The sequence below is a fragment of the Dryobates pubescens genome, chromosome 25, assembly GCF_014839835.1.
Source record: "Dryobates pubescens isolate bDryPub1 chromosome 25, bDryPub1.pri, whole genome shotgun sequence".
Taxonomy (NCBI): Eukaryota; Metazoa; Chordata; class Aves; order Piciformes; family Picidae; genus Dryobates; species Dryobates pubescens.
In genome coordinates, this window is record NC_071636.1 from 6,285,469 (window position 1) to 6,299,639 (window position 14,171).

General features: G+C 52.8%; 1 protein-coding gene across 1 annotated transcript in view; it reads left to right on the forward strand.

Annotated features, from left to right (window-relative positions):
• Positions 1 to 14,171, forward strand: part of CORO1C (coronin 1C) — a 65,072-nt gene that overhangs the window by 34,424 nt on the left and 16,477 nt on the right. Inside the window, exon 3 of the mRNA XM_054173022.1 lies at positions 10,116 to 10,238. Coding sequence (XP_054028997.1) covers positions 10,116 to 10,238 — 123 coding nt within the window. The remainder of the gene's footprint in view (positions 1 to 10,115; positions 10,239 to 14,171) is intronic.

Here is a 14,171-nt window from a genome sequence, read left to right on the forward strand (position 1 = left end):
TCTTGCTGCTTATGGTGGGCTGTGGGTGACTGGGCCTGAGCAAAGTGTTAGTGTGGAATATCCCCATGAAACTGGGCACTTGCAGGCTTTGGGAGTTTAGTTTCTTTGAGCCTCATCCCAGGTAAAACGGTGCAGAGATGGGGGTAGATCTGAGGATCCAACTTGACAGAAGTGGTGTGTGCCTCAGCCTTTCTTGCTAGATGAGATGGAGGTCATCTGTAGCATGGGAAGAGGAAAGGATGGGGAAAAAACTTCCTTGCTGTGAGGGTGGCCGAGCCCTGGAGCAGATTGCACAGAGAGGTTGTGAAGTCTTCATCTCTGGAGAGCTTCCAAGTCCACCTGGCCATTGTGATCCTGGGCAGGCTGCTGTGAATGCCCCTTGCTTGAGCAGGGGGTTGGTCTGGATGATCTCCAGAGGTCTCTTGCAGCACCACCATGTTGGGACTCTGGAATTTGGTGTAGCCCCCCTGCTGAGGAATTGAGGAGTTGGGCATGGAAGGCAAGAAGCTATTCTCCAGTTTACATCCCTCAGAGCTCTCCAGTGTGAGCAGGATGGGTGTGTGCTCAGCTGGCAGGTTGGTAGCTTTCACAACAGTGTTGTGCAAGTACCAGGCTGGTCCTTCTGCCTTCTTCCAGGCTCAATCTGGATGGGTGGCTTGCTTGGTGTTCTGATGGGGGGGCTTGTGTTCTTCATTTCTCCATGTTACTCCTGGCAGAATGAACCCAGGGCTGCAGGTTATCCTCTGGGATGCTGTTGGGGAGGGCTGTGCCCCTCACTGTGCCGTGCTCAATGCGCTCCTCTCCCATCAGATGCCAACTGAAACAGCCTCTGCTTACAAAGGAGAGGGGTTGAGTGGGATCTGTTTGTCCAACTTGAGGGGGAAGTGGCCTGAAATTGTGCCAGGGAAGGTTTGGGTTGGAGTTGGGAAGAATTTCTTTGCTGCAAGAGTGGTGAGGCACTGGAAGAGGCTGCCCAGGGAGGTGTTGGAATCCCCATCCCTTGAGGCATTCAAGGGAAGTGTTGCAGAGGGACCTGGACAGGCTGGACAGATGGGCAGAGTCCAACAGGATGGCATTCAACAAGTCCCAAGTGCCAGGTGCTGCACTTTGGCCACAGCAACCCCATGCAGAGCTACAGGCTGGGGGCAGAGTGGCTGAGAGCTGCCAAACAGAGAGGGACCTGGGGGTGGTGATTGACAGCTGCCTAAACACGAGCCAGCAGTGTGCCCAGGTGGCCAAGAAGGCCAATGGCATCCTGGCCTGCATCAGGAATAGTGTGGCCAGCAGGAGCAGGGAAGTCATTGTGCCCCTGGACTCTGCACTGGTTAGGTCACACCTTGAGTCCTGTGTCCAGTTCTGGGCCCCTCAGTTTAAGAAGGACATTGAGAGACTTGAAGGTGTCCAGAGAAGGGCAACAAGGCTGGGGAGAGGCCTTGAGCACAGCCCTGTGAGGAGAGGCTGAGGGAGCTGGGGTTGCTTAGCCTGGAGAAGAGGAGGCTCAGGGGAGACCTTCTTGCTCTCTGCAACTCCCTGAAAGGTGGTTGTAGCCAGGTGGGGGTTGGTCTCTTCTGCCAGGCAACCAGCACCAGAACAAGAGGACACAATCTCAAGCTGTGCCAGGGGAGGTTTAGGCTGGAGGTGAGGAGAAAGTTCTTCCCAGAGAGAACTGTTAGCCATTGGAATGTGCTGCCCAGGGAGGTGGTGGAGTCCCCATCCCTGGAGGTGTTCAAGAGGGGATTGGACGTGGCACTTGGTGCCATGGTTTAGTCATGAGGTCTGTGGTGACAGGTTGGACTTGATGATCTTTGAGGTCTCTTCCAACCTTAGTGGTACTGTGACATGGCCTGTTGGGTCCTGGTTTGATGAGCATGGTGGTGTTGGGTTGCTGGACTCCATGATCTTGGAGGGCTTTTCCAGCCCCCAGATTCCCTATGAATGATCCTATTTTACAGCCCAGAGGGAGATTTTGTGGCTTGCTTGATGCTCTGAGGAGTCTTTGTCAGTACCCTGGGTTCTGTGCATGCTCCTGGTGCTGGTCTCTACACTGCAACAGAAGTTGGTTACCAATTTTCTGCCCCCCCTGCCCCCCCTTCCTCCTCTTTTCAGAACCTCTTGGCCATTTTATATCTTGTGAGTGAAAAACCTGCCTCAAAAGTCTTCTTTTGTGTTTCAGTTCCTCTAGGAAGATGCCTTCAGCTGCAAGTTGTGTTATGTAAGGCCTTTAGAAGAGGCTTTTGTTTCCCCCCCCCCCACCCCCAGCCCCCTTTGGTGATACCTTTCATTAGCTTTTCCATTTGTGTGCTTGCAGAAGCTTCCACAGGCAGCCTGCCTGCAGGAGCTGCCCTCAGCTGGGTGCCCTGAGAGGCAGTTAGCATGTGGGTGGGTGAGAGCCACACACCTCAGGAATGATCTTCTTGAAGGAATATGTTGTTCTGCAAGTGACATGCCTCACTGTTCACCCGGGGCACAGGCAGGCTGCTCACCAGCTGGGCCACATTTGCATTCCTGCAGGGAGCAGTGGAAAGCAAAGAAAATCCTCCTCTTCACTCCTGAGAGGTGTGAAAGGAAAAGCAGGAGGTGCAGCTCTGCTGGGTTCATCAGGCCCAGCCAGCCAGCTGGGATGGAAGGGTGTGAAGTAGAATGAGTTCAGGAGCAGGGAGGTCATTCTGCCCTGTGCTCAGCACTGGTTAGGCCACACCTTGAGTCCTGTGTCCAATTCTGGGCCCCTCTGTTTAGGAAAGATGTTGAGCTGCTGGAAGGTGTCCAGAGAAGGGCAACAAAGCTGGGGAGGGGTCTGGAGCACAGCCCTGTGAGGAGAGGCTGAGGGAGCTGGGGTTGCTTAGCCTGGAGAAGAGGAGGCTCAGGGGAGACCTTGTTGCTCTCTCCAACTCCCTGAAGGGAGGTTGTAGCCAGGTGGGGGTTGGTCTCTTCTCCCAGGCACCCAGCAGCAGAACAAGAGGACACAGTCTCAAGCTGTGCCAGGGGAGGTTCAGGTTGGATGCTAGGAAGAAGTTCTTCACAAAGAGAGTGATTGCCCATTGGGATGTGCTGCCCAGGGAGGTGGTGGAGTCACCATCATTGGAGGTGTTTAGGAGGAGGCTTGATAGGGTGCTTGGTGCCATGGGTTAGTTGATTAGGTGCTGTTGGATGATAGGTTGGACTTGATGATCTTGAAGGTCTCTTCCAACCTGGTCTGGTCTATTCTGTTCTACTCTGTTCTGCTCTATTCTACTGGTGTTCTAGGTCTGTTTCAGAGCAGTGTCCCCAGGAGAGAGGTTTGCAAGGCTGCAGGGCTGTGAAGGGAGATTTCCCCTCACATTTGGATCAGCTTTCCCTGCAGCTCCAAGTGGGTTTGCATGTTGGGTGGGGAAGCTTAAAATTCAAGACAGCTCTGCAGCAGCTGATGAGCAAAGCAAGGCACTGGTGGGCTTTGATGGGTGAGGTGCCCAGTGGAACTGCTAAAGCCTGCTTTCTTGCAGAGTGTTTTACTCTTAGCCCATCAGCATGTGCCCACCTCCCATGGCTGCCTCCCCAGCCCAGCTGTGCCATGCAGGAGGAACAGGGGCTTGAGCTGTAACTGCACCATTCCTCATGGGGCACTAATTTGGATTCCTTCCTTTTGTTTCACCTTGGACTGGGCCCTGATTGGGATTCCCTTTTGTTCATTTCACCTTGGATTTTTCCCTGGAGCTGCTGTTAGGAGCTGGAGAGCATTGCACCTGCTCCACTCCTGCCTTTCTGTGCTTGCAACAGGGTGCAAGGAGTGGAGTAAGTCCTCTTGAAGTTGTGGTTTTGTCCAGATGAATGGCAGCATGCCATGGTTTAGCAGTCAGGAGGTGTTGGGTGACAGGTTGGACTTGATGATCTCTGAGGTCTTTTCCAACCCTATTGATTCTGTGAGTTTCTGAGTTGCTGCCTCCATGGCATAATGGTTGGTGTGGGATACAGCTGGGCAGAAGCACCCTTGGGGCAGGGTTGCAGGTGGGTCTGAAGTGGAGGGTGAAATCCTGCCTTAGCTGGTCAGAGCTTCCACCTCAACTGAGTTCAGCAGAAAGAGTTGAAATAGAAGGGGCTTCCTCCCTGGGCTCTGTGCAGGCTTTCTTCTGTCTCCTTCCCCATCTGCACTTTCATTGACTGCTCCCAGTTTCCCTGTGGCTAGCCCTGGAGGCCTGGGCTGTCTGGTGCCAGCTTTTGGGGCTCACAGCAGCACAGGGGTGGGAAGGGACCTCTGAAGATCATCAGGTCCAATTCTGCTGCCTGCCAGGAGGCTGTTGTTCCTGTGGATGCTTTCTGAGTGCTGTGTCCTTGCTCAGCACCTCTGCCCTCTCCAGATGGGGGTGCTCATCTTCCACCACCCCTGAGCTGCAGTGGGGTTTTACCACTTCATCCCACAAGCCTAAACTTGTAGGCCCAGGGAGCAGTTTCCCCTACTCCTGTTGGACTAACAGGGGAATGAACTACTTGTGGAATCATCTTTCAGGGACAGAAGAAAAGAGCTCCTCTTTATCTGGTCACTTGTGAAGTCATTTGTGGCCAGCAGGTCTCTTTGTTTGGAACCTCAGCATCCTCTGCCCCAAGGGCTTCCTCAGCTAGAAGTTAGCTGAGGCTGAAGTTTCATTTGGAAGTGTGTTCAGAGCTTTCCTCTGGAAACTGGGAGGTGTGGTAGCTGAAATGCTGGAGCTGTGCTGCACACCCAGCTCTGCCTGACAGGAGTGAGTAGTTTAGTGGAGTGGGGGGGGTTGGTTGGTTGCTTTGGGCTTGTTTTTTTTCACTTTGTTTTAAAGCCAGCACATTCAGCCAGCTGAAGTTTATGAAGGATTCTTCAGCTAAACATACATTTGTCCAGTGGAAAGCATCCTGCAGCTGCAACCAGATCTTATCTCTGCATTCTCACAGTCAGCTGCAAGCATCCACTGCAAACCATGAAGCCCCAAGTGCTGCTCCAGCCAGCTGCAAGCTCCCACTGCAAACCATGAAGTCCTCAAGGTAGAACAGAATAGAATTAACCAAGTTGGAAAAGACCTTTGAGATCATCAAGTCCAACCTATCCCCCAACAGCATCTAATCAACTCAACCATGGCACCAAGCACCCCATCCAGGCTCTTCCTAAACACCTCCAGGGATGGGGACTCCACCTCCCTGGGCAGCACATCCCAATGGCCAATCTCTCTTTCTATGAAGGACTTCTTCCTAACATCCAGCCTGAACCTCCCCTGGCTCAGCTTGAGACTGTGTCCTCTTGTTCTGGTGCTGCTTGCCTGGGAGAAGAGACCAGCCTGCTGCTCCAGCCATCTGCAAGCTCTCACTGCAACCCATGGAGCCCCCAGATGCTGCAGTTCTCCACTGCTGCCACCTCCATCCTCCTGCCCACACCTCCCAACTGTGATGCCAAGCCTTCAGGGGCTGCTCAGTGCCATGGTTTCTGCAGCCTTGCTCTCCCTGCTCAGGGCAGGGTTGGCTTTGTGCAGGACCCCTGCCTGGCACTGTGTTTTTTGTCCCTCTGTGCATCCCCTGGGGTCTGGGCACTCCAGAACAAGGACCTTTGTCTTTGCTCTCTGGCAGGCTGCAATGTCTCCTGTAATGTCCCAGCCCCTGCAGCTGTCAAGGTGCTAAAAGGAGATCAGGAGCATGCTGAGGAATGTCTGGAGGGCAGAAGGAATGCTGAGAGTGGCCTGGTTTGGGAGCAGTTACATGGTTAGGAAGGCTCTAAAGTCTCCTGTGGCCTGACACTGCAGTGAGACCTTTGGGGAGCCACACTGTTTGTAATCTTCTGAATTAGTTCTGGATGCCTTGATTGGTTCACTGGGTGACTAATGTCTGTTTGTCATGCTCACAAGAGAGCAGTGCCCCTTTTCCTACAGCCTCCTGCCCCAGCTGCTGCAGCCAGTGGTGGAGGCTCAGTGGCCAGAGCATGTCACACTTCACTCAGCTGGACTCTCTGTGGGACTTGGAGGAAAGCAGCACTGCTCAGCTGAGGAAGAAAGGCCTCTTTGCTCTAAAAGAGAGAAGAGCTCCCAGCCAGTTTGTACTTCAGGCTGCAGTTGTGACCTGATTTCCTTCCTCAAACTTCTGCAGAGTGAGGGCTGGGGCTGGGGGGTGGGGTGGGGGAGTTGCTTTTCTGCTTGTGCAACTCGATGCCACTTCCCTCTTTTAAAGGGAGACTTTAAGGAGTGCAGCCCTGGCTTGGGGGGGGGGGGAAAGCAGCTGCTCTCCATGATATTTTTACCATAATCCATTAGCTGCTTCCTGCAACCCATTGCCCTTTTCTGGCAGAGAAGTGCTTGTGAGGCAGGCAGATGAATTCATAAGGGGACCACTTTCAGGACCAGTTTTCCTCTGCCACTTAGCTGGCCCTTCTGAATTGAGTAAGAGGTTGGTGGGTGGTAGGGGGGGTTTGGTTTTGTATTCTCATCATCTCTCTTGGGTTTTTTTTTCCCTTTCTCTTTGTTTTCTACTAATCTGGCTTGCTTGAAGGCACTCAGGTGTTCAAGAGGGGATTGGACATGGTACTTGATGCCATGGTTTAGTCATGAGGTCTATGGTGACAGGTTGGACTGGATGAGCTTTGAGGTCTGTTGTCTAGAATAGAACAGAATAAACCAGGTTGGAAGAGACCTTCAAGATCATCGTGTCCAACCTATCATCCAACACCACCCAACCAACTAACCCATGGCACCAAGCACCCTATCAAGTCTCCTCTTGAACACCTCCAGTGATGGTGACTCCACCACCTCCCTGGGCAGCCCATTCCAATGGCCAATCACTCTCTCTGTGTAGAACTTCTTCCTAACCTCCAGCCTAAACCTCCCCTGGCACAGCTTGAGACTGTGTCCTCTTGTTCTGGTGCTGCTTGCCTGGGAGAAGAGACCAACCTCTGCCTGTCTACAACCTCCCTTGAGGTAGTTGTAGAGAGCAATAAGGTCACCCCTGAGTCTACTCCTCTCCAGGGTAAGCAACCCCAGCTCCCTCAGTCTGTCCTCACAGGGCTTGTGTTCCAACCCCTCACCTCTCTTTCCCTCATTGCCCAGAGAGCTGTTTAGCGAGCTGATGGAAGTACAACATGGGCTGTTACAGACAGGAGCTGCCCTGGAGGTGATCAAAAGCAGCCCCTGGGTTTGCCTGCTCCCTGGGGTCAGCTGCCTGTCACAGGCAGTTGGCTGCTGGGGCTGGGGCTGCTCAGGTTCACCCTGATCAAAACTGAAAGGTGAAGTTCCAGGTTTAATTTGTGCAAATTGAATTGAGTTTTGAGTTCTTTTTTGTTGTTGCCTCCTTCCAGTAATAAATTACTGCCCAAACCTCTGAACTGAAGTGACAGGCACTTGTGCAGCCTGCAGATCATTAGCCTGCCTGCTTCTTAGAGGATTACTCTCAGCCCTGCTGAGGAGCCAGAGCAGGTAGTCACTGACTTCTCACATTATTAATCATATTTCTTCCCCCCACCACCCCCCACCCCCTCTTTTGTGTTTCTTTTTTAGGCCTCTGTTTGTATTTAGCCTGTGCTGTGCCTCCTGAGATCCATGCAACATAATGCTCTGCATGATTCTCTTCTAATCAGCTCAGGTCAAGTGGCTGGGCTCCACAGGGCAAGTTGGGTGGATTCATAACTCTTTGGGTTTAATCCTATTCCACATCCAAGAGGGATTACAGAGACTTTAATGTTTTTTTAATGTCTGCTTTATGGCTTTTCAGCCACAACACTTTGACTGGTAAGAAGTGCAGGAGCTTTTGATTCACTGAGACAGCATTTTTTAGCCTTTCCCCCCACCCCTTCCCACCCCCTTTTCTTCCTCAGTTTGCCCCTTTGGGAAGTGGTGGTTTGGTTGCTGTAACTCAGCCTGTTTGGATCCATGTCTTGTTTTGGGGCTGGTAGAGGTCTTCAGGTCAGTAGGCCCTCAAAAGCCAGGATCCAGCATTCTTTGTGGATCCTTTGGACCTAAGGCAGTGTTGCATAGGGTCAGCCTTCCCCATGGAGCTGGGTGGGAGGCATGCATTAGGAAGGGGGAACCTCCAAGGTTGGGGGATGGCAGAGGTGAAAAGCCAGCCATTTTTCTGCATGTTTAAACACAAAAGAAGGAGGCCTCATCCCAGACCTCTTCCTCCTGCCTCTCTTCTCCCATAGCTCTTGAAAAGGCCACAGCAGCATTCCCAGGAAGCAAAACTTCTTGGAGCAAGATCCCTGGAAGTGCAGGTGTCTCTTGCTCCCCCTGCTTCTACTGCCCCCTGACTTCAGGGGTTTAGGTGTTGCTTCTATGGTCATCTATGCCAAAGATGATCATAGAATCAATAAGGTTGGAAAAGACCTCAGGGATCATCCAGTCCAACCTGTCACCCAACACCTTATGACTAACTATCCATGGCACCAAGTGCCACATCCAATCCCCTCTTGCACACCTCCAGGGATGGGGACTCCACCACCTCCCTGGGCAGCTCATTCCAATGGCTAACAACTCTGGGAAGAACTTTATCCTCATCTCCAGCCTAAACCTCCCTTGGTGCAGCTTGAGACTGTGTCCTCTTGTTCTGCTGCTGGGTGCCTGGGAGATGAGACCAACCCCCTCCTGGCTACAACCTCAGCTAGAGGGATTTTGTTTCCTTGCTCAGGGAGGAAGCTGAAGTTTTGGGTGCCTCAGCAGTCTGGGCATGGTCAGGTGCTTTAGGATGTTAAGGGGCTCCATCAGCAAAGTGCAGACCCAAGTGGCACCGTTGGTGGCAGCATCTGGGTGGCATCACTGGATGTGTCTCTGCTCAGATGGGAAGCTCTCATTGGCTTGTTCCCCTGTCTGTGTAGTGAGCTGGGCTTCGGCAGCGTGCTGGTGGCCTTGGTCCTGCTGCCATAGAGAGGCTCACATCAGGAGTGGGTGGCTGTGCCTGGCTCTGTCTACAGAATTGACTCCTGAAATCAGTGTTTCCCTCTGCATAACTCTGTCCTCAAAACTCTCCATCCAGGTTAATCATAGAAGTGTCAGGGTTGGAAGGGACCTCAAGGATCAGCCAGTTCCAACCCCCCTGCCATGGGCAGGGACACCTCACACTACAGCAGGTTTCTCACAGCCACATCCAGCCTGGCTGCAAACACCTCCAGGGATGAGGCTTCCACCACCTCCCTGGGCAACCTGTGCCAGTCTCTCACCACCCTCATGGGGAAGAACTTCTTCCTGACATCCAATCTCAATCTACCCTCCCTTTTTTTATCCATTCCCCCCAGTCCTTTCACTCCCTGACTCCCTAAAAAGTCCCTCCCCAGCTTTCTTGTAGGCTCCCTTCAGATATTGGAAGGCCACAATTAGGTCATCTCAGAGCCTTTTCCTTTCCAGACTGAACAACCCCAGCTGCCTCAGTCTGTCCTCACAGGAGAGGAGCTCCAGCCCTCTGCTCATCCTCGTGGCCCTTAGGTCCTTCAGTGATGAAAACAAGCAGGCTTGGTGAGCTCAGTGACCACCAACTCCATGTAAAGTTCTGGCTTGGTTATCTTTAGCTGTCCCTCAGCACTGCTCTGAAGCCCAGACTAAGCCAGAGCTTCAGTGGTGGGGCAGAGCCCTCTTCCCATAGCACTGGGGGTGGCCAGAGGGACACTGTCACAGCAGATGCTGAGATACAGGCAGCAGAGTCCTGCTTTGCTTGAGCCTTCAACCCTTGGGCCATCAGGAGCTTCCAGGCAGTGGGTGCTGGAGGGGAGAGGTGCTGGCTTGCTTCCTCCTGCCCATCCATGAGGTGGTTCCAGTTGGGTGAAATTCTGAATACTGAAGGAGTTGATGGAGGACCAATTAAGGAAAGAGTTCCTGGGCAAGGGGGAATGGATTGAGGCTGGAGGAGATTGAGGCTGGAGATTAGGAGGGAATTCTTTGCAGTGAGGGTGGTGAGACACTGGCACAGGTGGCCCAGGCAGGTTGTGGATGCCCCCTCCCTGCAGGTGTTTGTGGTCAGGCTGGATGAGGCCCTGAGCAGCCTGGGCTGGTGGGAGGTGGCCCTGCCTGAGGCAGGGGGCTGGAAGTGGACGATCTGATAGGTCCCTTCCATCCCAACCCATTCTGTGAATCTATGATAAGCATCCTCCTCTGCCCTGAGATGTGCTCTGTGGATGATTGCAGCTCTCTTCTCTTGTTTCCTCCCTCCAGACAGGCAGGATTGACAAGTCCTACCCCACAGTGTGTGGCCACACAGGACCAGTGCTGGACATAGACTGGTGTCCTCATAACGACCAGGTCATCGCCAGCGGCTCCGAGGACTGCACTGTCATGGTGAGTGGCTTCCATCTGCTCAGAGTGCTGCTGCTGCACAGGGCACTTGGCTGGCTGAAGAGCATCTCTTCTGGCACCAAGAGCAGAGTCTTGGAGGTGTGAGAGGCATCATGGGTGTTCTGCACATCTCAGCTGAGTGAATGATGCTGTCTGGGCTGCAGGACAGTGGTGGGTTGAAAATCTGCCTCCCAACTCCTCCCTCCCCAGAGCAGCTCAGCTGGAGGCAAATGGAAGCTGTATTTACAAGAAAGCCTACAACCTGCAATGAATATGTACAAAATGTACAGTGTTTACAATGCTCACAGGTAATAAACAGCACAAGGTCCCCCCAGGGCTAAGGACCAGGGGAAGCTACTGGCTTCTGCCTCCCCTGTACAAAAGGAGCAAGGGATCAGAGAGAGGCACAATGACTTCCCTGCTCCTGCTGGCCACACTATTCCCAATGCAGGCCAGGATGCTCTTGGCCTTCTTGGCCACCTGGGCACACTGCTGGCTCATGTTTAGGCAGCTGTCAATCAGCACCCTCAGGTCCCTCTCTGTTTGGCAGCTCTCAGCCACTCTGTCCCCAGCCTGTAGCTCTGCATGGGGTTGTTGTGGCCAAAGTGCAGCCCCTGGCACTTGGACTTGTTGAATGCCATCCTGTTGGCCTCTGCCCATCTGTCCAGTCGGTCCAGGTCCCTCTGCAGAGCCCTTCTGCCCTCTAACTGACCAACATCTGCTCCCAGCTTGGTGTCATCTGCAAATTTGCTGATGACTGACTCAATGCCCTCATCCAGATCATCAGTGAAGATATTAAAGAGGATGGGGCCCAGCACTGATCCCTGGGGGACACCACTGGTGCCTGGCTGCCAGCTGGCTGTGGCACCATTCACCACCACTCTCTGGGCTCAGCCAGTTCCTAACCCAGCTCAGAGTGCTGCTGTCCAAGCCAGGGGCTGACAGCTTGGCCAGGAGTTTGCTGTGGGGGACAGTGTCAAAGGCCTTGCTGAACTCCAGGTAGACTACATCCACAGCCTGCCCATGTCCACCAGGCAGTCACCTGGGCATAGAAGGAGCTCAGGTTGGAGAGGCAGGACCTGCCCTTCCTAAATCCATGCTGGCTGGGCCTGAGCCCTTGGCCCTCCTTCAGGTGTGCAGTGATTGCTGCCAGGACAATCTGCTCCATCACTTCCCCTGGCACTGAGGTCAGGCTGACTGGCCTCACTGGAGGTGAGAGCCCCCTGACCCAATAGAAGGCCTTGCTCTGGGATGGATGTGGAACCCTGGGGATGGAAAGAGGGCAGGGGAAAAAAAAAAGGGTGAAAGAAAATCCTTGGGAGATGAAAGAATGCCAAATAACTTCAGGGATCCTTAGCCATATTTAGAAATGCTGTAGGCTGAATGTTATATTGAAATCTTATTATAGATCATGGCAGATAAATTCCTTTGCTTCTGTTCATCCTTCAAATGTTTGGGAGGGGATTTCATCCCCAGAGGCTTCTCCTGGGACAGCTCTTTGCCTGTGATCTCGCAGTCTTGGAAGCTGAAGCATGTTAACAAGATGTCCTATATTTGATATTAACCAAAACAACGAGCTTCTGTGTTTGAAACTTTCACTGCTGGGCTAGAACCAGGCTTTGGAGGATGCAGGAATGTCCCTCCAGAAGCTAGGATCCAGGGAAGGGCTCTGAAACATGAGCCCCAACAGAAGCAGGGAAAGCTGAGGTCCAGAGCTGCCTTCTTGGAGGCAGAATGAGTCTCTAATCCAAGTGCAATGAGAAGTATGTTGTGAGGCTCCAGAGGGATTGAGTGATGTAGAAAGTCCTAGAGGGTTCAATTGCAAGCTGTCCAGAGGCTTCTAACCTAGGCACAAAGTGTCTTGTGAGGGTCAGACCCCCACAACTGTGCAGAAGAAACTCCCTGGGGCCTGGGTTCGTGGTGGGTTGTCTGCTCATCTGCACACACTGAAGAGAAAGGTGAGCTTCCCTCCATCCCTGGGGACATCATGTGTGGACAGGCACTGTGGTGTGAGTCTGCATGCTTCTATTTGTGTGTGGTACCTGTTGGCATGACTGTCTTGAGAGGCAGGCACTGAGCAGCTGGAGAGGTTGCCCAGGGAGGTTGTGGATGCCCCCTCCCTGGAGGTGTTCAAAGCCAGCTTGGAACCTGGAGTGGTCTAGTGGAAGGTGTTGGGGTTGGAACTAGATGATCTTTAAGGTCCCTGCCAACCCAAACCATCCTGTGAATGATGGTGCTCTTGCTGTGCCTGAAGGAGCAACCACACACAGCTCATGGGCTGGAAGATGTTAGGTGTGTGTCAGCTGGAGGTTTAAATCATCTTGAAGCTCAGTGCCAGCTGCCAGCATAGCAATGAAGAGAGCAAAGAGAACTGAAGGCTTAAGTTGACTCTGCTGTGAAGTGTTGCATAACTTCTGATGGGAAATGATGTATCCCAAATCACTTGGGAGAGTTGTGAGCTGGGCTGGACAGAGCTAGAGTGTGTGAAGAACAGCCCTGGCCTGGCTTGTTTGGAAACAAAGTGGATGAGCTAATGAGCCTTCCCATTTTTAATCACTCTTGTGTCCTGGCACAGCTCATTTAGCATCCTGTTTGCTTTGCTTGTCTTCACTGGGGGGTTAGGAGTCCTGCTTCCTGAGCACAGCCTGTCACTGAGTAAACTCCTCTGACTTTCAAGTGGTTGTTCATCAGCTCAGAGCTCTTCAGGAGCCCAGGTGAAAGGAGACAAGGTTGATGTGGTAGAGGAAGCCATGGGGCTTTCTGCATGAGTGGCAGCTGCTTTGAAAATCAGTCTCTGGGTGTTTCTGAAGGCCTTCTGTGCCTTGTCACTCAAGGGTTTAGGATCTTACCTTGTGCCCTATCATCTCTCATCAATGCCAAGTAGACATTTGCTTTGAGATGCTATCTCACCAGTGTCTCTGGGTTGAAGAGGGTTGATTCCCTCCAGCCACGATTTTGAACTGTCTGCAGCCTTTGTGTTGGTTAACTTGGCTCTGCTCAGTGCTAGAAGCATCTCCCTGTAAACAAAACCTCAGATTTATAGGAGGTGGAAATACCTTGAGAGCTGCAGGTATGGTGCTGGAGATCCTTAGGCTAGGGGGTTGAAATAAAGGATGGAGGAAGAAGTCCTGCCCTGCTGCTGCTGCTGGTCTTGCCCTGCTGCTGCTGCTGGTCTTGCCCTGCTGCTGCTGCTGGTCTTGCCCTGCTGCTGCTGCTGCTGGTCTTGCCCTGCTGCTGCTGCTGCTGGTCTTGCCCTGCTGCTGCTGCTGGTCTTGCCCTGCTGCTGGTCTTGCCCTGCTGCTGCTGCTGGTCTTGCCCTGCTGCTGCTGCTGGTCTTTGTAGCTTGGGCAGCTTGAGAGATTTAACTTTGTAGCAGCACCAAGGTTCTTCTGATGAAAGGCCCTTGACAGGTGTGGTCTGGCAGGTTCAGGTGGTGCACATGAATTTTGCTGTCACATCTGATGCATTCAGAGATTATTTGGAGGTAGAGTAGGAAAGGAGGGCAATGTTTAGGGCAGGGACCACCTTTGTGCAGGTCATGGTGCCAGTGGGATATGAGCACACCACTGTCATAGAGCCATAGAATGGTAGGGGTTGGGAGGGACCTCTGGAGATCATCAAGTCCAACCCCACTGCCAGAGTAGGATCATCCAGGGCAGGTCACACAGGAACACATTCAGATGGGTCTTGAAGGTCTCTGCAGAAGGAGGCTCCACAGCTTCTCTGGCCAGCCTGCTCCACTATGCTCACACCAAAGAATTTTTTCCTTATCTTGAGGTGGAACTTCCTGGGTTCCAGTTTGTATCCATTGCCCCCTGTCCTATCACAGGACACCACTGAAAAGAGACTGGACCCTTCTTGACACTCACCCTTCAGGTATGTGTAAACATTGATCACATCCCCTCTCAGTCTTCTCCAGGCTAAACAGCCCCATGT